At 39.7% G+C, this 22,146-nt stretch overlaps 1 protein-coding gene across 7 annotated transcripts in view; it reads left to right on the top strand.

Moving 5' to 3' along the window:
• PALLD (palladin, cytoskeletal associated protein) overlaps positions 1-16,441 on the top strand; it is a 243,530-nt gene extending 227,089 nt beyond the window's left edge. For all 7 annotated transcript variants that reach the window (XM_081959388.1, XM_081959394.1, XM_081959389.1 and 4 more), the window contains 3 exons: positions 285-450; positions 6,651-6,784; positions 11,890-16,441. In XM_081959388.1, coding sequence (XP_081815514.1) covers positions 285-450; positions 6,651-6,784; positions 11,890-12,056 — 467 coding nt within the window. In that variant the 3' untranslated portion in view covers positions 12,057-16,441. The remainder of the gene's footprint in view (positions 1-284; positions 451-6,650; positions 6,785-11,889) is intronic.
• Positions 16,442-22,146: the final 5,705 nt, after the last annotated feature.

Here is a 22,146-nt window from a genome sequence, read left to right as displayed (position 1 = left end):
ATGTTTGGGTGGTGTGCTTCATTATAGGGGAATCATCAGCAATTATGGCAAAATATTACATTTCATCATAGACATTTGGCTAGACCACCAGGGGCCTTCATTTTTTCTCCTATTGCAAGTGGGAACATTGCATCTTCCTCAGCCCATTAGGTAGCAACAAATAAATGACATTTTCATTTTCCAAATACTTCTCTCTGTCAGGTACCCCTAGTGCTAAGAAATGTTAAGAGAACACATTACAAAATGTATACTGATGTGGTGGTGGGGGATCTCTGTCTCTTCAGCTAAGGAAGCACACAAGCCACCTGTATTTATAGAGAAACTACAGAACACAGGAGTGACTGAGAGGTTTCCTGTGCGACTGGAATGCCGGATTTCAGGTGTGCCTCCACCTCAGATTTTCTGGAAAAAGGAAAATGAGTCACTCATATACAACACGGACAGAGTGAGGTTAGTGTCATGTTCTGTTTATAAAACTCTGTCACTTGTCTATGTTGAACCTTTTAAGGCTTGAGCAACAGTATAAATAACTAATACATGAACAGTTTGAGCCAATGATACGTTTACTGGCCATTGCCTGGAATAAGTCATCTTAAGACAAATCAAGCCAGATCTAAGGGAATTATAGGTGACTGTTAATTTTAAAATAACACTCAGATGCTGAGAAAGGTTTTGTACAAAGGAATTGTTGTAGATAGGGATTATATGATAATACCCCATAGGTTACATTTCCACACGAAATGAATGGTATGAAGCAGGTGTTTTTCAAAGCCATATGATCCAGGGTTGGTGGGTGAATAGGGAAGGGGCAAGTAAAGGACAGAGGCAAAATGGACTGCTAACTTGGCCATGCCCACCCAGTCACATGACCACCTAGCCACATCCACCCAGCTGGCCTAGCCCCCCCCCCCAACAGTCTGAGAGACCCCCCCTGTTTAAAAAGTTTGAGGACCCCTGATTTAATATATTTAATAATAATAAAATTAATTTATTATTGGAGACTTAAACAATCACAACAACATCTGGGGGTATCCCAATGATAATAGAAATGAGAAGACTCGTGTTATAGTGGACCAATTTGAATAACCTAGCTCTTTTTTAAAAAAAAAAGGTTTTTTATTAGTTTATAATATAGCGTACAAAGTAAATAATAGGAAAAAATAGGGAAGGGGAAAGGAAAGAGATGAAAAAAGGCATTGACTTCCAACTCCCTTTGGTGCAGCAGTATAAAGCGCTTAACATCAAACCGTAACTTTATACTTTTGCACAATCATATTAACTAGCCATTTCTATAGCAACAAATCTATCTAATCGGTAAAACCCAAAATCAAAGTTTCATTTTATTCCACCTCAAGCACAAAGTCCAGAAGTGATTTCCAAGTAGAAATAAAAGTATTTGGGTTTTTTTCTTTGATCAAAGTAGTGTCAATTTAGCCATCTCTGCTAACTGTATCAATTTTTGCAGCCATTTGTCCATTGTCAGGATTGAGGTGACCTTCCATTTCTATGCATAGAGTAGTCTTGCTGCCGTCACCATATATAACATCAAAGTTCCAATTCTCCCCCCACCCCTCCCAAGTCTTTTCCATTAAACCCAAAAGAAAAGTATCTGGCTTTCTCTTTATATTATTTAAGAATTTTTTGTATTAAGTTATGAATCCTACTCCAATATTTTTTTTGCTTTATCACACAACCACCATAAATGGTAAAAGTCCCTTCTTTACATTTACATTTCTGACATTTATTTGAAATGACTTTATACATTCTTGACAACTTGTTTGGAGTTAAATACATCATCTTACAGAAATGTTCTTTTAAGTTATAGTTTAATGTAAATTTTAAACCTTTCTTCCACATATTCTCCCATTGTTCAAGCCTTACATTATACCCAAAGTTCCTTGCCCACTGAATCATACAATGCTTTACTTGTTGATTTTCTAGATTTACATTCAATAACATTTTATAAACTTTAGCAATATGTTCATCACTACCACACAATGGTTTTTTTTTTTGGCAAAGTTAAACCCCTGGTTCTTTTTGTCTAATTTAAATCTTTCTTTCAACTGTAAATAAACCAATGGCAGACATGACCTTCTGATTCTAGATTTGAGGGTAGGGTCACCCAAGTTGAAAAATATTATTCGACCATAAGTCCACCAGTTCAGCCTCGTCACCATTTCTTTTCTAAAAATAGCTTCCTGTGGGGGAAACCCAAAGAGGCACCTTCATGGAAAACCTTGCTTTATATTTATTCCAAACTCTCAGAATGGCACGTCTGATAAAATGGTTGTTAAAATCAACATTTACTTTAACGTTATCATACCATAGTTAACAGTGTCATCCAAATCTTAATTCATGACCTTCTAAGTCCAGTAGCCTCTTTCTTCTGACCTGGCTCTTTTACATAACAACAAATTACGAGCTTCATTCAACAGTGGAAGGTGGTGCAGGGGATATAACCCAGATTTTATATTAGTGAGCAATCATATAATCCAACAATGTATTAAAGTAGTTTGCCCATCTATTCCAAATTTCCAGCATTGGCCAAATTATGTGTCAGGTTACCGCTTTAGTTTGACCTCACAGGGTCCCCTTTATCCATAGGTATAACTTTAAAACAGTTGACTGACCTACATTTCAGAGATTGTTGAACAGTGCTGTTACTCAGTTAATAGCTATATCAAGCTATTAAGACAGATTGATTGTAAAAATGTTCCCAGCTGTTTACAGCCCATGGGGCTGTAAAACCAACTGTATCCAAGGCCTTATAGCAGAAACAAAGGACAAACTGCAGAAGTATCTCACTCTTTTTGAGGTTGCTCCTATAGTAGAGGATACAGTGAATGCACACCAACAGTTAATTATTTCTATAGTTGAAGCTAAGAGAGAAAGCTGGATTAGAACAATAGAAGAATTGGACATACACATAGGTAGCCATAAAGCTTGGAGATTTTTGAGCACTTGACATTCTAAAAATTATGCCAATGTGATTGCAGACCAAATAGCCAGTCAACTTCTTAAGAACGGCAAAGCAGATCAAAGGCCACCAAAATACAAGATTAAGATCAACAGAAATAAGGAAGATAAAACAATTAACTTACCATTCCCCTTTACTATGGAAGAACTCAGAGAGGCTATAAGGAAAACTAGGCCATGGAAAGCTGCTGGTTTGAATGACATCCTTATTGAACAGATAAAGCAATTGGGGTCAAAGGCAAGACAGCGTTTCATTGAATGCTTGGAACAATGTAAAATTCCTGCTATCTAGCAAAAGGCTAAGGTTGCAGCAATTTTAAAACCAGCTAAAGAGGCTAATAACCCAAAGAAGTGCCGACCAATGCAGCTATACCTACAAAATCTTTGAAAGAATGATCAAAACTGCCTCACTGTAGCTGTAGAACATTTTCTCATATTGCAGCAGGCTGGATTTCACTCCGAAAAAATTGCAACGCACAGATTCTCAATATAGCCCAGTGTATCAAATGTAACATAACAGGAACTGTACTCTTAGATCTCATGGCTGCCATCAATCATTATACCATCAATCTTAGAAGACTGAAGCAGAAAGTTTATGATATGATTACAGATTTTAAACTTACAAATATCATTAGGCATCTGCTTCAGAACCACATATTTTTTTGGAGTTCCAAGGAAGACAAAGTAGATGGAAGAATCAAAGGGACATTTTCCTTAGGGTAGTGTATTGGCTCCAATTATTTTTAATATTTATACCAATGTATGGGTACAAATAACTATTTATAAACTGATGACTGAGTAGTGGCTGTACATGGAGAAACATTTGAGGAGGTTGAACAACATTTAACTGAAACCCCGGCAGAGTTGGATTGATACTATTGTGATAAGCAGCAAAAACTCAGGTATGTGCTTTCCATCTTCGCAATAAGCAGGCTGCATAGGAAGCTGCATATTATATGGAAGTTATTGGAGCATTGCTACTGCCATAAACATCTAAGGCTCACTCTAGATAGGGCCCTGATATATAAGCAGCACTGTACCAACACTTAACTGAAGATCAGTGAATGAAAAAACAGCCTCTATAAATAAATAGCTATAACATGAGCTCTACCTGGAGTACCAAACCAAGAATTCTTATGACAACAGCTTTAGCCTTTTGCTATTCGGCGGGCAAATATGTCTGCCCAGTCTGGTATAAATCAGAACATGTTGGGAAAGTAGATGTTGCTCTGATAAGATCTAACACCTAGCCAACATTGCACCCCATGGTGTGTTTGCAGAGAAGAAGCAGCATACATAGACAGGCTTAAATCATCTATATCTAGACAGCACCCTCTCCATGCCTACAACCAGTTCATCAGAGATTAAAATCTAGGAAAAGTTTCCTTATATCAACGGAAGACGTCAAAAAATTTAAAAGCAGAGAGGATCTATGGAAAGCTACAAAGAACCAACACTGGAAGGAACCAATGGAGGAGCCAAGTCTGGTGAAAGTTGGGAAGTTTGGTAATTGTTGAATAGATTGCATACAGCCACAACTAGATCCAGAGATACTCTACAATGAAATTATCCAGGGATTCTGCCCTTTGCAATTGTGATAACATGCAGACAACACTACATATGTATACTATCCTTTGTGTCCTGATCAGTGCACACTTGAGGACCTCTAGGCCGTACAACATAACTCAATATTGCTGAGCAACATTTCACCTGGGCGAAATCTGTTTAACCTGTACATATTTTAATCTTGTATTTTATGGTCTACATCCTATTTCATATAGTATGCCTTATTTTCATTGTGATGCTTCTGATACAAATAAACAAAAGTTGAAACTATTGAAATGCATGGAGCTAAAATGTTTTGAGGCTTTTGATTGCAATCTAAAAATGTGGGGGGGGGGCAATTAAATTTGAAGTCATGGTAAACAATACAACTTAATATGCTACTTCATTTTATAGCTTTGATAATTACATTGCATAGGAGATTATTCAATTTGTGATTTCTGTAATCCCAGTTATAAGCTTAATGTCACTTTCCATTTAAGAACTACTACTTTTACTTTTTCTACTACTTCCTCCTCCTCCTCCTCCTCCTCTTCCTCCTCCTCCTCTTTTACCATACTGAATGTCAAGGGAGATGCAAAGTTCTAGATGTTGCTCTTCTAGTGACCTCAACCATTGTTAATTTATGTTGTTGTAGTATGTCTTTGATGTTGTCTCCATCTTCTTCTTGGTCTACCTCATATTCTTTAAACTTCTCTTTTTTATTTGTTTTGTATGATATGGAATCCCATGACATCCTCTCCAGGTGAGCAAACCACTTTGCTATTTTTGTATGTAGTTTAGGATTGATTCTATGCCAATTTTTCCTCCTCTGGTCTCATTTCTGATTTTATCTCTTCTGGTTCAGCAGCTTTCCTCAAAATTTCATTTCCATGGTGACTAAGTTTTGTTTTATCCATTTAAGAACTTGCGTTTTAAAATACTTTACCTGACTGGGTTTTAAAGAGAAGCTGTTTATTTGTCGTAGAGTATCACACCAAATGATTGTGAGCTTTTTATCTGATCACACTTAAAATGCTATTGCAACTGCCAAGTTTAGCAAGTAGATTCAAAATTCCCATGTAAGCACATTTTCCCTTATGGCAGGGAAAAAACCATAATGTCTCTATATAGTCTATGCTGCACTGCTCATTTTATAGAAAAATTTGTCGTGTCTAATATTAGAAATATGCTTAACTGAAATGAATAATTCATTATTTTACTTTATTATTGTATTCATTATTTATCCATTATTTTATTTTAATAATAATTCATTATTATTTCTGAGTAAAGGTATTTATAAAGTAGTCTAATATGGCTACAATATTTAGCCACTCTTGAAGATCTGTTTAAGTCCACTATAGTGCTGGGAACTGAAGTGTGGTAACTTTAATGGGGCAGATTTTATATTTTAAGTTATGGAGACATAAATATGCATCTGAAATACACTATTGTGATTCTGTAGTCAAAAGTCTTAATACAATCAGTGTTATGTTATGACATTTAACACGATCAATTTTAAAATATATAATTTTTTAAAAAATGAAACCAGTCATAATTTAGTTAATGTCTATTAACTTCAAGGCAATATAGAGAAACATCAGTTGAGAAAACATGTTGTTTCTTCATATATTGAACAGGGAAGTCTTCAACATATAAACTAGTGGGTCATCATATGACTGGAACCTGGTTTACAAACTTTTTTGTAACAGTCGTTAAGCAAATGTGTTAGTCATAAAATGAACATGGTGGTTGTAAAGTGAACTCAGTTTGTTGTAAGGTGGGTTTTGCCAAAAATAAACACTGGTTTCTGGCAAAAAGCATAATAAACCACAATCACACGACTGCAGGTCTCTGCAAATGGCTGTAAATGTGGGTCGTTGCTAAATGGCCAAAATGACCAGGGGACGGATGTTGGAACTTTGAAACTGGGTCATAGGTTCCATTTTTGGAGTCTGTTGCAACTTCTAGCAGTTGCTAAGCGACCAGTTATAAATCAAGGACTACATGTGTTCACTTGATCTACGTGCTGAAAAAGCCTTGTCTATCATTCAGAGTTATTTAAAATAATTTATACATTTATGCCAGTTATGCCAGTTATATGTTTACATGTGTCTCTTTATTATTTTAAGCATGCACCAAGATAATCACGGATACATCTGCCTGCTTATTCAAGGAGCTACAAAAGAAGATGCTGGTTGGTACACTGCATCAGCAAAAAATGAAGCTGGGATTGTTTCCTGCACAGCAAGACTGGATGTCTATAGTAAGATGCTATATGGATGTTGACAGTATTTGGAAGAATTGTCCCAAGCCTATAGCTATACCTTATATAATAACAATATTAGCGTCAGGTTTGTTGACCTTTAGATCGGGCCCACCTATAAAGCATAACATGTTTTTAATATCTGTGCATTACATTCTGTACTACTCGTTTTGCCATAGAGTTGGAATGCATTCCAATCTACAGGGAAGTAGAATCACGATATATCTGGTACATTATCTATGTTGTTCATATTTTCCCTACATTCAGGGATGATCAGTAGAATTGATACCAATTGTTCTGTAATAACCAGCCATTCATGGTTCAAGCCTCTGAAAACGGCCTTCCTCACATTCTGGTGCATGCATTGAAAGGGTATTCTAAATGTAGATTTGAAGAGTTCCTGCCATGTCAGTGAGGTAATCATTATTATCCCCATCTAATTGTATTACTTCCCAGGAATTTGCAGTCAGTCCACTTTAAGTTCCACATTGCTGTCATGTTGTGTGTAAAAAACCTTTTGGTCTCTAAACTAGTGAGAGAGAGAAAAGTCATTTATACTGTTATATAGTAACATACAGGTGAAACTCAAAAAATCAGAATAGCGTGCAAAAGTTCATTTATTTCAGTAATGCAACTTAAAAGGTGAAACTAATATAGGAGATAGACTCATTACATGCAAAGCAAGATAGATCAAGCCGTGATTTGTTATAATTGTGATGATTATGGCTTACAGCTCATGAAAACCCCAAATCCACAATCTCAGAAAATTAGAATATTGTGAAAAGGTGCAATATGCTAGGCTGAAAGTGTCCCACTCTAATCAGCTAATTAAGCCATAACACCTGCAAAGGGTTCCTGAGCCTTTAAATGGTCTCTCAGTCTAATTCAGTAGGAATCACAATCATGGGAAAGACTGCTGACCTGACAGTTGTGCAGAAAACCATCATTGACACCCTCCATAAGGAGGGAAAGCCTCAAAAGGTAATTGCAAAAGAAGTTGGATGTTCCCAAAGTGCTGTATCAAAGCACATTAATGGAAAGTTATGTGGAAGGGAAAAGTGTGGAAGAAAAAGGTGCACAAGCAGCAGAGATGACCGCTACCTGGAGAGGATTGTCAGGAAAAGGCCATTCAAAAGTGTTGGGGACTTTCACAAGGAGTGGATTGAGGCTGGAGTCAGTGCATCAAGAGCCACCACACACAGACGGATCCTGGACCTGGGCTTCAAATGTCATATTCCTCTTGTCAAGCCGCTCCTCAACAACAAACAACGTCAGAAGCGTTTTAACTGGGCTAAAGAAAAACAGACCTGGTCTGGTGCTCAGTGGTCCAAAGTCCTCTTTTCTGATGAGAGCAACTTTTGCATCTCATTTGGAAACCAAGGACCCAGAGTATGGAGGAAGAATGGAGAGGCGCACACTGCAAGATGCTTGAAGTCCAGTGTGAAGTTTCCACAGTCTGTGTTGATTTGGGGAGCCATGTTATCTGTTGGTGTTGGTCCACTGTGCTTCATTAAGTCCAGGGTCAACGCAGCCATGTACCTGGAAATTTTGGAGCACTTCATGCTTCCTTCCGTAGATGAGCTTTATGGGGATGCTGACTTCATTTTCCAGCAGGACTTGGCACCTGCCCACACTACCAAAAGCACCAAAACCTGGTTCAATGACCATGGGAATACTGTGCTTGATTGGCCAGCAAACTCGCCTGACCTGCACCCCACAGAGAATCTATGGGGCATTGCCAAGAGAAAGATGAGAGACATGAGACCGAACAATGCAGAAGAGCTGAAGGCCGCTATTGAAGCATCCTGGTCTTCCATAACACCTCAGCAGTGCCACAGGCTGATAGCTTCCATGCCACACTGCATTGAGGCAATAATTGCTGCAAAAGGGGCCCAAACCAAGTACTGAGTACATATGCATGCTTATACTTTTCAGAGATCCGATATTCTATGTACAGTCCTTGTTTTATTGATTGCATGTAATATTCTAATTTTCTGAGATTGTGGATTTGGGGTTTTCATGAGCTGTAAGCCATAATCATCACAATTATGACAAATCACAGCTTGAACTATCTTGCTTTGGATGTAATGAGTCTATCTCATATATTAGTTTCACCTTTTAAGTTGCATTACTGAAATAAATGAACTTTTGCATGATATTCTAATTTTTTGAGTTTTACCTGTAGATGAAAATTAGAGATTTAACACAGGGGGAGAAAAAAAAAGAATGGCAATATAGTGAAACCTGCTGCTACTGTGTGATTATCAGAGAACAAAACACCATTTGTATATATATTTTTCTGTCTATAAAAATGTTTTAGAAAAGACTGGTATAGAATAAGTCATGTTTTAGGTGAAATAACCCCTTGTCATTATCGTAATGTTAAAAGTTTTAGTTGTATGTTCTTATTCTTACCTGAATTTGTTAAGATCACGTTCCTCTTCTTTTATTTAGAAGTTCCAGTGAAACTTGGTAGCCTTCTAGCATTTGTATAAAAGTCAATGGCATAGGAGAGTGCTGGGTCAAAGCAATACTTGTTCTTAACTTTTCTGTGTGTGTCTGTTTGTAGACTGTGAAAGCTTATTTTAAACACTCTGCCAGTTAGGAGTGAATTTGGATAAAGCCCAAGTCCATTCCGTATACTTTCAGGAATTTATATTGTTTCTCACATCCATTATCTTTAGAAATTAGCAGAAAATAACCAAGTGAATATGAGGCAAAGAAGAAGAACAGACCTCACTGTAAAAGAGGACAAAAGAACAATTTATGATAGTGACTGTACGTAAGGCAGCACGTCTCCCTACATTTTTTATATTAACAAACATCTCCAGCAAAGGAGCTGACGTCGCGACGATACGGACATGTGATCTCGGAGCTCCGAGATTGCAGCTGATACTTTTACCACTGGGTGGTCCATCTGGACCTGAACCGTCCCGAAGAGACGGTGACAGGGAAGAGTATGTCTTGCTGATCTCAGGGACATCGCAAAGTCCCTGATTGATCCAAGAGAATCTCTTCTAGCCGGCGATAGAAGCGCAGCCCAAGCTGCTGAAGTCAGGACAGCTCCACAACCGGAGGAAAGAGGAAAGAGAAAGTGTGTCCATCTGGTGAGGAAATTTTATTTTTACAAAAGAGACTTCCCAAAAAAGATTAAAACCAAATCAAATTTGTTAAGAAAAGAAAATAAGCGGCAAATTTAAGCTATTTTGGACAGTGTGTTATCCTTTTTTTTAATTGCATTCTATGGATGGAAGTTTTGCAAACACTTCCTACTTTTTAAAGTGAAAATATTGGCTTTTCTTCTACTACTTTTTTTAAAACCTATGGATTAAATCTTTTTTATTTTTATTTTTACAATACTGGCTTGGATGGGGTTTTTTTCTTTTTATTTTGTTCTATTTAAGAGCCTTGTTTCTTTTAAGCTTGGAATATAAAAAGGATATAAAAGGAACATAAAGAGAGCAGTAACGTCAGAGGGAAAAGAAGTTACACTGCCACTTGGAGGTTGGAGGCTGAATTCTGGAAATATTTCTCTCTCTCTTTTCTTTGATCATTTTGACCTAGCACTTCAAAGGTTTTAGCTTGCAAAGAGATAAGATGGGTTGTTTATGCAGGTGCCCTTTGGATGTCTCTTTGGCAGCAAGAGAGAAAGCTTTGTTTTCCAACTAAAGTGGCAGTGTTTATAAATTGGACAATGATACAATACCAAGAAGAAACCATAACATTACAACAGATTATGTTTGAAATTCAAAAATTATTAGAAACATCAGAGAGAATTGAGAAGAAATTGGAAAATATAGATGGTAAGATAGCAAAATTTGATGAAATTGAAGATAGCCAGCTAATGGAAAAAGTGGAGGTTAGAGTCTCAAAAACCCAAGGGAAAAATGAACAAAGAGGCAAGATAACTGTGGATATTGACAGTGATCTCTGCGTGGTTGGAAATGGAAAGAATGGAACATGGAAAGGGAAGAGAGATGGAAAGGAGCTCTACCCCAGATTTCAAAGTATAGAAGGAGAAAAAAGAGAAGAATTGATGGATTTAAGGAGAGGAACTTTGACAAAAGCACTACTGATAACCGAAGATAAGCTGATTAAAGAAGCTGATGGAGGGTTTTGAGAATTTATAAGACATGCAACAAGGTGCGAAGAGAAGTCCACACAAAGTTGATTAAGGAAATAACCAGAAGATTAATCCCACATAAGGCAAAAGAAATAAGACTGTACTACTACTGAAAAGACACAGATTGAGACATGAAAACTATTGACAAAATACTAGCTAAATAGTTAAAATTAGAGCATTATGTTAAAAATGAAGTGATAATGGATATAGCTAGATAGATAATTGATAATGATATAATGTCTACATATATATTGGTTCAACAAGAGGAAATTTGGTATAAATTTTAAATGGTGACCATGAAAGGAAGTTTTGAAACTTAGTTATGTATGAAAGCCTATAATATTGAAATTGAATATAAATTGTAAACAGTGATTAAGAAAGGAGATTTAGAAACTTTGTTATCAAACATAACTAATTTTTATTTAGAACGTTTCACGAAGATAGAATGTTGTTGGATGATATTGAAAATAGACAGTGGAATGCCCTTATGTGGTTTTGCGTTGAATTTTGGCATATTTGTTATAAAGGGATGTTAAAACAACTATAGTCATATGAAGGATGAGGTATGATGATAGTAATATATGTAAATATATTTGATGTAAAATCTATAATTTGATACGGATTATAGGTGATGACTGTGGAAGGGATGCACAAAAGTTCTTTGTAACCAATTGACACACTTTTTATAATTTGTAATGGAATATGTTTTTATGGTGTTGTATCTTGTTTGTGTCTATTCAAAAAATAAAAAACAAATAAAAACAAACAAACATCTCCAGTGGATTTAGTAACTTGACTTCCTGGTTGATAATTGCTACATGAATCAGCAATTTGGTTTTAGATAGTTTTGTGATAATTCTTTAATTAAATTGAATGATTGGTCCTTTTCCCCTTAAAGAAGATAAAATGGCTCAGTAATTTTCCCTATTTTTATGTTTTGAGGCATTGGTAAACTATTTCCCCTTTTCTCTTTTTTTTCCAGCTCAGTGGCAACAACAGTCCCAAAGCACTAAGCCAAAGAAGGTGCGTCCCTCAGCCAGTCGGTATGCAGCACTTTCTGACCAAGGACTAGATATCAAAGCTGCATTTCAGCCAGAAGCAAACCCAGGACATCTGACATCTGGATTGGTAGAAAGTGATGATCTTTAAGTATTAACTATCAGATATACCGTTTCCTTTTAAATTGAAAACATTGAATGCCATCGTATGGATCAATGATAATCTACGCCACTGTATGCAAGACAGACACCTCTATGCGCAAAAGAATCCAGCCACATCTTTCTTGTTCAGTGTAACAAATTAGGAGTTAGTAGAGAGAAATGCAGTCTACATATGCAAATCACCTTCACTATAACCATTTCTTATTACATTGTAGATAATACTGTTTTGAATCATCCTATTCACAAGTGTTAAATTGAGTGAAGTTTTGCAAAAATAAGTATGCTGCACACTTATCGCTAAGTGCCTTTGCAGTTTGTAGGTGCTATTAATGTGTAATGAATATAAGTGCACTAAAAATATATATTAGGAGTGCATTATAATAATAGTTCAGATGTGCAATACTGAATGAGTAAAGCAAGATGCAAAGGGGAAGAGAAATAAGTGATGTTTTTGTGTTTAAAATTGACTTTCTAGTCTCAAAGGAAATAGGATATGTAAGTTTTACCTTAATTGCATTAGGGTAGGTAAAGTAAACTTATATCAGAAGGCTTTGTCTTTTGCCTGTGATGCCTGCAATGTGATGCTTAGATTCATGTTACTTTTATAACAGTGAGATAAGAGAAAAGGCAAAAGTGGAACCTTTCTCAAAAAATGATATGTGAGCAAAACCTCAGTGCTTTTTAACACAATATTGGAGATCTGATTGAGTAGAATACGTGATAGAAAGGAAGATAAGTAGGAGTATAGAGTAAGTGGAAAATGGGTTGAGTTTGCAATAAGGGTTTAAATAATTTGCATACCATAGAGAATAGATAAGTAAATGTTGGGGAATACAAGAAAATGTTGTTACATTTTAAACACTGCTTGCATGTATACTAGAGGTTACATTTTTGTGTTCTTGATTACTGCTGTAGGAACCCTGCCTATGGCTGAGAACTTGTGAAGAACTGAAAATAGTTAACTGGCCAAAAAAACTAGTTGTTTTTCCCCAGTTAATGGATTTCACTTAGATTATATTAAGCAATTTTGATTCAAAATGAACTCAGTTGATAGGGAGTAGAAGGCTATTTCAGTTAGATCTGAAATGTTGTCCGATGTTACAATAATACTCTGTTACAAAAGGAAAACACTGTATTCCTTATATGAAGCAAGTTTATTTATAATTAAAAATCTGAATCTTTTTCTGAGTTATTCAAATACATACTTTTCGTAAAAATACGGGGGGGGGGGGGTTGTAATATGCCGTGCCATTTATTTTGCATTAACTGCTATTCCTGTATTGCTTTTGCCCTTTGTTATTAAGTACACTATTCAGATTTTTAGTGACTAATAAAAACTTTATTACAAAAGGAAATTACTTTTCTATGGAAGCTTGTTCATATGGTAACAATTCAGCAATAGGAATTTGGCTTATATGTGTTGTCATACGTGACTGCCCTAATGCTCAGGATCTAGGCACTTTTCTTGCTAATAATTCTTAATGAGACCTCAAAGAATAAAACAGCCTCCTAGAGGGGTTGTTTCATAGCAAATGGTGAGGTTTACTTGTAAGTTGTAGTTTAGGATCGTACTGCAGATAGTCCTTGTTTAATGACCACGTTGGGACCAGCAACTCAATCTTTGAAGTGAAGCACTCATTCAGCGAAACATCATTATTTTATTTCCGTTTTCTTTTGTTTCACAAAACTGCAAAAATGGTAAATGTGAAGAGAGCTTACAAAGTTATTTTTAAAATCATCACCATAACTGCAAGTAGTCACTAAGCGATCATCCCACAAATATACCTTATATATCCTGGTCCATTCAAGCTACATCAGGGGTGGGTTCTGGCTGGCATTATTGCTGCTTTGCTTGTGTGCGCGCTTTATGTGCGCGTGTGCTGGATTTGCGCTGCGCACACATGGGCAGTTCAATAGATTTGTTCTGTGCATGCGCAGAACTCAAAAAAAAATGTGGCAGTGGCGAACCAGGGAACCAGTTTGGAGGCGTGTCCAGCTTGGGTCGCTGTTGGTTCTGCGACCCAGGCCGGCCCAGAACCAGTAGAAACCCACCTTTGAGCTACATGAAATAAAAATCAACTGTTAGGAATCTGCTTCCTTTACACTTGCATATAATAACTCAACTTAAATTAATTTTAAGATATGTAGCATTTTCATCTTGCGCTTATTCGTTGTTACATACTTTAATGTTATGTCATAAAATCCTATCAATTTGTAGAAGTAATTATCAAGCACTGAAAAGTCAATGTGGAATAGATTAAAATAGTAAAGCTGTAAAAAAACTGGAAAAAGAATTGATAGTTGCACTGCTTATCTGTTTTGCTAAACAATAAAATAAATTCAATAAATACATATTTATTGAAATATATTTGTTTGTATTACATACAAACTTATTCAGAGCCATAACTTCAGTTGAAACTGCAGTGACCCAATATGGTACAGTTTAAAAGGACAGAGAGATTTACCATTATAGCACTAGAGTCAGGTGGTCTTCAAAAATTTTAGCAAGGGATTCTCTTTCCGGTTGTTGTCTGGGTGTGGCCATGGTGGATGTGGTCTAGTCGGCCTGCACCATTGCAGGGAGAGCATTTTTGCCCTCGCGGCTCCGGAGGCTTAAAACAGCCTCCCCAGGCTCCAGAGGCCTTCCCAAACTTCCAGAAGGCCTGTTTTTTGCTCTTCCTGAGCCTCCACGCACACCCTGCGCTTACCTGCATCCAAAACGGACTGCGTGGAGACTCCTGGGAGGGGCAGGTGGGCGGGGCCAGCCAGGAGTGGGATTGGGGAGTTCTCCAAACTGCACAGAATCTTAGCTAGACATTCTCCTGAACCCCTGTGAGCCGCCAGCAGCCCACCCCAACTAGAGTGATAAATGACAAATATTTCAAGTTTGCTAAATACTATTAAAATAATCACCACCTTTTCCCTCACTAAAGTATTTATCAAGTATTTGTTTTCAGCTGTCAAAGGTTGAGACTTTTATCGCAAATTTTGCAAATATTGTTAAACTCTATTCACAGGAGATTTAGATAAATTAAGAAATGCAGGTGGTCCTTGACTGACAATAATTCATTTAATGACCTTTCAAAGTTATAACGGCACTGAAAAAAATGACTGATTCTTTATGCTTATGACTCTTGTGTTCTGATCCAGCCTTCAGAGAAGCAAAAAAACAGACTCCCCGCAAAGAAAAAACCCTCTTTATTGACACACTGGGAATTAACTGCATTTACCAACAGAAAGTCCAGGCAAGAGTCCTGCAAGAAATTAACTTAAACAATAACCTTTATGAGCTCATTATGATAAATGCAAAGATATGAACTCCCAGAAATAGACAAACTTCACTTCTGGCAAGGCTGCCTTTGTTGCATGGAACACACAAGGAGCAAACTTTCCAGAAATGCGAACGGTTGTCTGTGACAACCAAATCACTCCCTTTTCCTCCTATTTATTGCCCAGTCAGGGAGGGGCCAGTCAGCGTCCACGTTTGTTTTGCTTCCCGAGCTGGTTCATTGTTGTTCACCTCGCCTATCTGCTCTGGGCATACGCGCATCTGGAACAGGCCCCAGCTGTTCCTCCTCCTCGCTCACCTCTGACTCCAAAGGCAGCTGCCTCTCTGGCTGGGAAATGCCAGACAGCCCGACCTCTATCTCTGTGTCCAATGCTGAGCATCCATCAGAGCCTTCCCCAGGCTCCAGAACTGGCCCAAATTCTTTCCCAACCTCCTCATTGTCTGAGTCTGCAGCAGCTCCACTGGCTGCTGGCGGGCCACAACACGTAGTAGCAGCCCCATGGTCATTTGGATCAGAGGTAGTGAACCAGTAGTGGCATTTTTGCCTGGATTACAGAACCGGTAGCAATCCAGGCTTGCCACGCCCCCAAACCGGTTCCCTCACTGCCGCTGAGGTTGCCACCATGTTGTTTTGTAGTGACCGCATGTGCGCAGTTCACTGTAAATTGTTCTGCGCAGGCACGAAGAACAATATACATTGAACTGTGCACACACGCAAGCAAAGCGAGAGCATGCACACAAAACGTGCACGAAATGAACCGGTAGTAAAACTGGCAGCAACCCACCCCTGATTTGGATGTTTGACAACCGACTCACATTTATCACTATTGCAGGTTCTTGTGATCCCATTTTATGACCTGACAAGCAAAGTCAATGGGGAAACCAGAGTCATTTAACAAGTGTGTTATTAAGAACTGCCGTGATTCACTGAACAAATGTAAGAAAAGTTGTAAAATGGGTCAAAATTCAATGAATTTTTCACTTAGGAACATACATTTTGGGCTCAGTCATGGTCGTATGTTGTAGACTACCTGTACTATTCCGATTTGTTTTGAATAAATATTCTCACGTTTCCAGTAAACAAATATTTGTTCTGTCCATACATTTTGAGTTACCTTTGATCTTGGTGGAGTTTGAAATCTGTGCTTTCAAGATAAAAACTGTAGGAATAGACATGAGAACACGTGTTTCTCCATTGTCGAATCTTGGCAAATTGTTTTGATTCATCTCAACAGTTATACTATATTTTGCAATGTTAGGGACATGGATTAAGGCTAGGAAGGAATTGATTTTTCAAATTCATCTTGTCCATTTTTAAAAATTCTTTCCAACACTAGCGTTTCAAAGGTCTGAAAAAAAAAAAGCCAGTTGAATGCAGGACTGGAAGAGATTTCTAAGGTCAAAGCTTCTTCAAGATCATATATTTAATTCCAATTTTGAAGGGAACCAAGGGTTTTGAAGGAAACTGTAAGCTGTTTCTTTCTTTGGATTTCCCCCCACTTTCTCCCTTCGGTCATCTGGTCCTGTCACTCCCCACTTTAGAATCTTAGGTCAACTCTTTCCAGTTTACTCTGGAGTTTCATCTCTTCAGACAGAGATGGAAATTTAAATTAATAGTTTAAAATGTAATAGTTCATTTAAAGTTTTCAAATTTTAAAAGGTTTAAGGTTTAAAAATTTAAAATGTGAAAATCCCTTTTTTGGTTGGTGGATGTGCTTTGTTCTTAGCCTTGTTTCTACCTTCTCTGTTTAGGTAATTACTGTATTTTTTGAGTATAAGATGCACCAAGGTTTTGAAGAGGCAAATTAAAAAAAAGTAAGTAGGTAGAGGGATAGAGAGGGAGAGAAAAAGAGAAATACAGTAGGTAGGTAGGGAGAGCAAGAGCGTAGTTAGGTAGGTAGATAAAGAGAGAGAGAAATAGAGAGAGATAGTGTCGGTAGGTAGGTAGAGAGAGAGAAATAGAAAGAGAGAGAGAGAGAGAGAAATACAGTACATAGGTAGGGAGAGAGAGTAGGTTGGTAGAGGGATAGAAAAAGAGAAATAGAGAGAGAGAAATACAGTAGATAGGTAGGGAGAGAGAGAGTAGTTAGGTATGTAGGTAGATAGAGGTGGGAGAGAGAAATACAGTAGATAGGGATAGAGAGAGAGTAGTTAGGTAGGTAGAGGGAGAGAGAGAGAGAAATAAAGTAGGTAGGTAGGGGGGAGAGAGGTAGGTAGGTAGGTAGAGGGATAGAGAGAAATAGAGAAGAAATACAGTAGCTAGGTAGGAGAGAGTAGGTAGGTAGGTAAAGGGAGGGAGAGAGAGTAGGTAGGTAGGTAGAGGGATAGAGAGAAATAGAGAGAGAGAAGAAATACAGTAGCTAGGTGGGAGAGAGAGAGTAGGTAGGTAAAGGGAGAGAGAGAGTAGGTAGGTAGGTAGAGGGATAGAGAGAGAGAAATAGAGAGAGAGAAATACGGTAGGTAGGGAGAGAGAGAGAGTAGTTAGGTACTGACCCCCCCTCTCTCCACGCCTGTGAACAAGCCAAAACACAGGCTTGGCTATTTGCCATTGTTTAATTGCAAGATAACAAACCCTTTGGCCGAGGGTCCAGATAACTCAAAATACAAGAAAAACAAACCAGATATTCAAACACAGCTCTAAGACATCGACTTTCTTCACTGCTAATTTTGAATGGCTGTTTCCTGCAAATGTCCCTCCCAACGCCTCACCTATAAGCTCTCTTGGGAGGGGCCAATCTACAACCACCTGTGCTAATTATCGTCTGTGAGCCTGCCTACAAAGCTGCTGCTTTCGTTTCTCAGCCCTTCTCACTCTAGCATCCGGGACTGACTGCCTTTGATCCTCCCCACTGCTCCATGCCTCAGGCGCCTCCTGGTGGCCAACCAGCCCCTCTGGTCCCTGCTCTGAATCTGCAACCTGCACAGTGTCTTCCACATCATCCAGGGCAGACTGAAATGATCCCTCGCTATCTGAGTCCAGCAGCAGCTGAACTGGATCCTGCTGGGCCACAACAGGTAAGTAGGTAGATAGAGAGAGAGAGTGAGAGTGAGTGAGAGAGAGAGAGAGAGAGAGAGAGAGAGAGAGAGAGAGAGAGAGAGAGAGAGAGAGAGAGAGAGATACAGTAGGTAGGTAGGGAGTGTGTGTGTGTGTGTAGGTAGAGGAATAGAGAGAAATATAGAAATATAGATAGGTAGGTATGTTTCTGCTGGCACAGCACTTGATCAATGTAATTCTCATCAATCAAAGAGCTTTCCAAAAGGAAAAAAAAGTTTTTGCACTCTGCAAACCTCTCAAAAATGGCCCGTTTTTCGCGAAAACAGGCCAGTTTTTTTGTCAAAAAAACCTGCATGCATAGCCTTATGGAGGCTTATAGAGTGCTGCTGGGGACTGGGGGGGGGCAAAAAAGGCCATTTTTTGCTCATTTCTGCCCTCCCCAGCCACCAGGAGCTCTCGGAAAGCCTCCATAAGGGTATGCACAGCCATTTTGGTGAAGGGGTGAGATGTCGGGAGGCAAAAAAATGCTGTATTCGGTGTATAAAACCACTTTATAATGCCTTGGTAAGGCCACACTTGGAATACTGCATTCAGTTCTGGTCGCCACAATGTAGAAAAGATGTGGAGACTCTAGAAAGAGTGCAGAGAAGAGCAACAAAGATGATTAGGGGACTGGAGACTAAAACATATGAAGAACGGTTGCAGGAACTGGGTATGTCTAGCTTAAGAGAAAGAAGGACTAGGGGAGATATGATAGCAGTGTTCCAATATCTCAGGGGTTGCCACAAAGAAGAGGGAGTCAAACTATTCTCCAAGGCACCTGAGGGTAGAACAAGAAGCAATGGGTGGAAACTAATCAAGGAGAGAAGCAACTTAGAACTGAGGAGAAATTTCCTAACAGTTAGAACAATTAATCAGTGGAACAGCTTGCCTCCAGAAGTTGTGAATGCCCCAACACTGGAAGTCTTTAAGAAGATGTTGGATAGCCATCTGTCTGAAACGGTATAGGGTTTCCTGCCTAGGCAGGGGGTTGGACTAGAAGGCCTCCAAGGTCCCTTCCAACTCTACTATTGTATTGTATTGTATTGTATTGTATTGTATAAGACGCACTCAGATTTTCAGCCTATTTTGAGGAAAAAAGGTGCGTCTTATACGCCGAAAAATACGTTATGCCTATTTTTTGCTATCCTTTTTTCTGTCTATGTGCTCATTTTTCTACCTTGTTATTTACGTAATTTGCTTACTATTATATTCATTTTATTTATCCTTTTCTTCCTTATACTTCTTTTAAAAAATTGTGCTCCAATTCCTTCCTATCTTGTTATTTAAGATTTGCCTTATTGATTTGATTTATTTTTATTAATACTATTCTTCTTTGATTTTTAATGTTCCATTCTTGTCATTATTTGCCTATTTATTTGACTATTTTTCTGTCCTGTGTTTATTTTTATTCTGTACTGGGGTCTTCCCTCTTTTCCTATTGGGATCTCAAGTTTAATTTTTGCCTTCACTTGCGTTGTTTGCTACTCCAACCTCTTGTTTTCTCTGCCAAGTCTGTTCTATCTGGTGCTCAGGTCTTTTCAGCCTCATCTCTGCTCTGGTCAGTTGTCTCGATCTCCTGTTCAGCTTTCTGTTTGGCTCAGTTCCGTCTGATCTGCTCCACTCAGCCCACCACTCAACTTTAGAGATCTAAATCAATGCGCCTCTGCTGCTTTACTGCCTGTCTCTGCTGCTACAATTTCCCTTCCATGGATTCTACTGCTGCTGCGTTCCTCCCCTCCACTGATTCTCCCACCACCAATTTCTCCCAGCCACCGGTTCCCTTTGTTGGATGGGTTACTCCATGCCCTTTGTCCTCTGCCAGAAACAAAAACACACCACAAAAATCAGATTAGGAACACAAATTGAAATAGGGAAGAAAATGGTAAGTGAGCACCTGTCTACCCTAGACGAGTTCAAATCACCAGGACCGGACGGATTACACCCCAGGGTTCTGAAGGAACTGGCAGATGAGATCTCAGAACCACTGAACTATATCTTTCAGAGATCGTGGATCACCGGGAAACTGCCAGAGGACTGGAAAAGAGCTGAGGTGGTTCCCATCTTCAAAAAAGGAACAAAAATAGATTTAGGAAACTAGACCTATCAGCCTGACCTCAATACCAGGAAAGATTCTGGAAAAGATAATCAAGCAATGAATTAGCGAACACCTAGAAGTAAACAAAGTAATAGCCAAAAGCCAACATGGGTTTGTCAAAAACAGATCATGCCAGACTAATCTTATTGCATTCTTTGACAAAGTGACAAAATTAGTGGACCAGAGGAATGCCATCGACATAGTTTACGTGGACTTCACTAAGGCATTTGATAAGGTAGACCATAACCTACTACTAGATAAAGTAGAAGAATGTGGGTTGGACAGCATCACCACCAGATGGATTCGTAACTGGCTGACCAACCGCACTCAACATGTACCGTGTTTCCCCCAAAATACGACAGGGTCTTATATTTTTTTGACCCACGAAATATGGCCTTGGGCTTATTAAAGGGGAGGGTTTATTGTTTTTGGGTTGCCGGGCGGCTGCTCTCTTGCAACCGGGCTCCCAAAGAGCCGGACACAGCCTCAGGGTCAAATGGCAGCTGAAAGCAAATAGCGAAACAGAGGCTGACAGTTGCACTGTCGCAGCAGCAACACAGCAGTCATGAGGTGACCATGCTTGCGAACAGGCTCCTGGCAACCCCCCTTTTCAGCTGGGCACCGCTAGGTCGGTCAGCAGCGCTGTGCCCAGCTGAAGTGGGGGGGTTGCCGGGCAGCTGCTCTCTTGCAAGCGAGCTCCTGAAGACCTGGGCACAGCCTCAGGGTCGAATGGCTGTGTTGCGCTGTCGCAGCAGCAACACAGCAGCCATGAGGTGACCATACTTGCGAGCAGCCGCCTGGCAACCCCCCTTTTCAGCTGGGCACAGCACCGCTGACTGACCTAGTGGTACCTGGAAGGCACCAAGCAACTCGAGCGCCTGTTCGCCACCCTCCGCCTCCTGTGGCTCGGCACCTTCGGAATGCCCTTAGGTGAGTGAATGGGGCTCTGCATGGCTGAAAAGAGGGGTTGCGTGAGCAGCTTTTCCGCTCCCCACTCGCACGACTCGCAGGCTCACGATGCCCTTGGCTAGCTCTACAGTACCTGCAGAGCCAGGGTATCTTCACTGCTGGTGCCGCCTGCTGCTTTGGGGGGGGGGGTTGCGGCTTTCAAAGCACAGAGGACGGATGCCGCTCTGGGAGCACGCTCTATGATTGTGGGCTGCAGAGCGGACAACCATAGAGCGTACTCCCAGAGCGGCATCCGTCCTACGTTACGGCTTCCAAAGCACGGAGGACAAATGCCGCTCTGGGAGTACGCTATATGGTTGTACTTCCAGAGCGGCATCCGTCCTCCATGCTTTGAAAGCCGGAAAAAAAAACCAAGTGGCGGGCGGCGCCAGCAGTGGAGATGCCCTGGCTCTGCAGGTACTGTAGAGTTAGCCAAGGGCATCATGAGCCTGTGAGTCGTGCGAGCGGGGAGCGGAAAAGCCGCTCACGCAACCCCCCTCTCCAGCCATGCAGAGCCCCATTCACTCACCTAGAGGCATTCCGAAGGGGCCGAGCCACAGGAGGGGGAGGGCGATGAACAGGCGCTCACCTTGCTTGGTGCCTTCCGGGTACCGCTAGGTCGTTCAAAGGCGCTGTGCCCAGCTGGAAAGGGGGGTTGCCAGGCAGCTGCTCGCAAGCATGGTCACCTCATGGCTGCTGTGTTGCTGCTG

This window comes from Natrix helvetica (assembly GCF_964273705.1).
Source record: "Natrix helvetica genome assembly, chromosome: 7".
NCBI classification, from domain to species: Eukaryota; Metazoa; Chordata; class Lepidosauria; order Squamata; family Natricidae; genus Natrix; species Natrix helvetica.
Note: the sequence above shows the minus strand (reverse complement) of the source record. Positions and strands in the feature narration are given on the sequence as shown.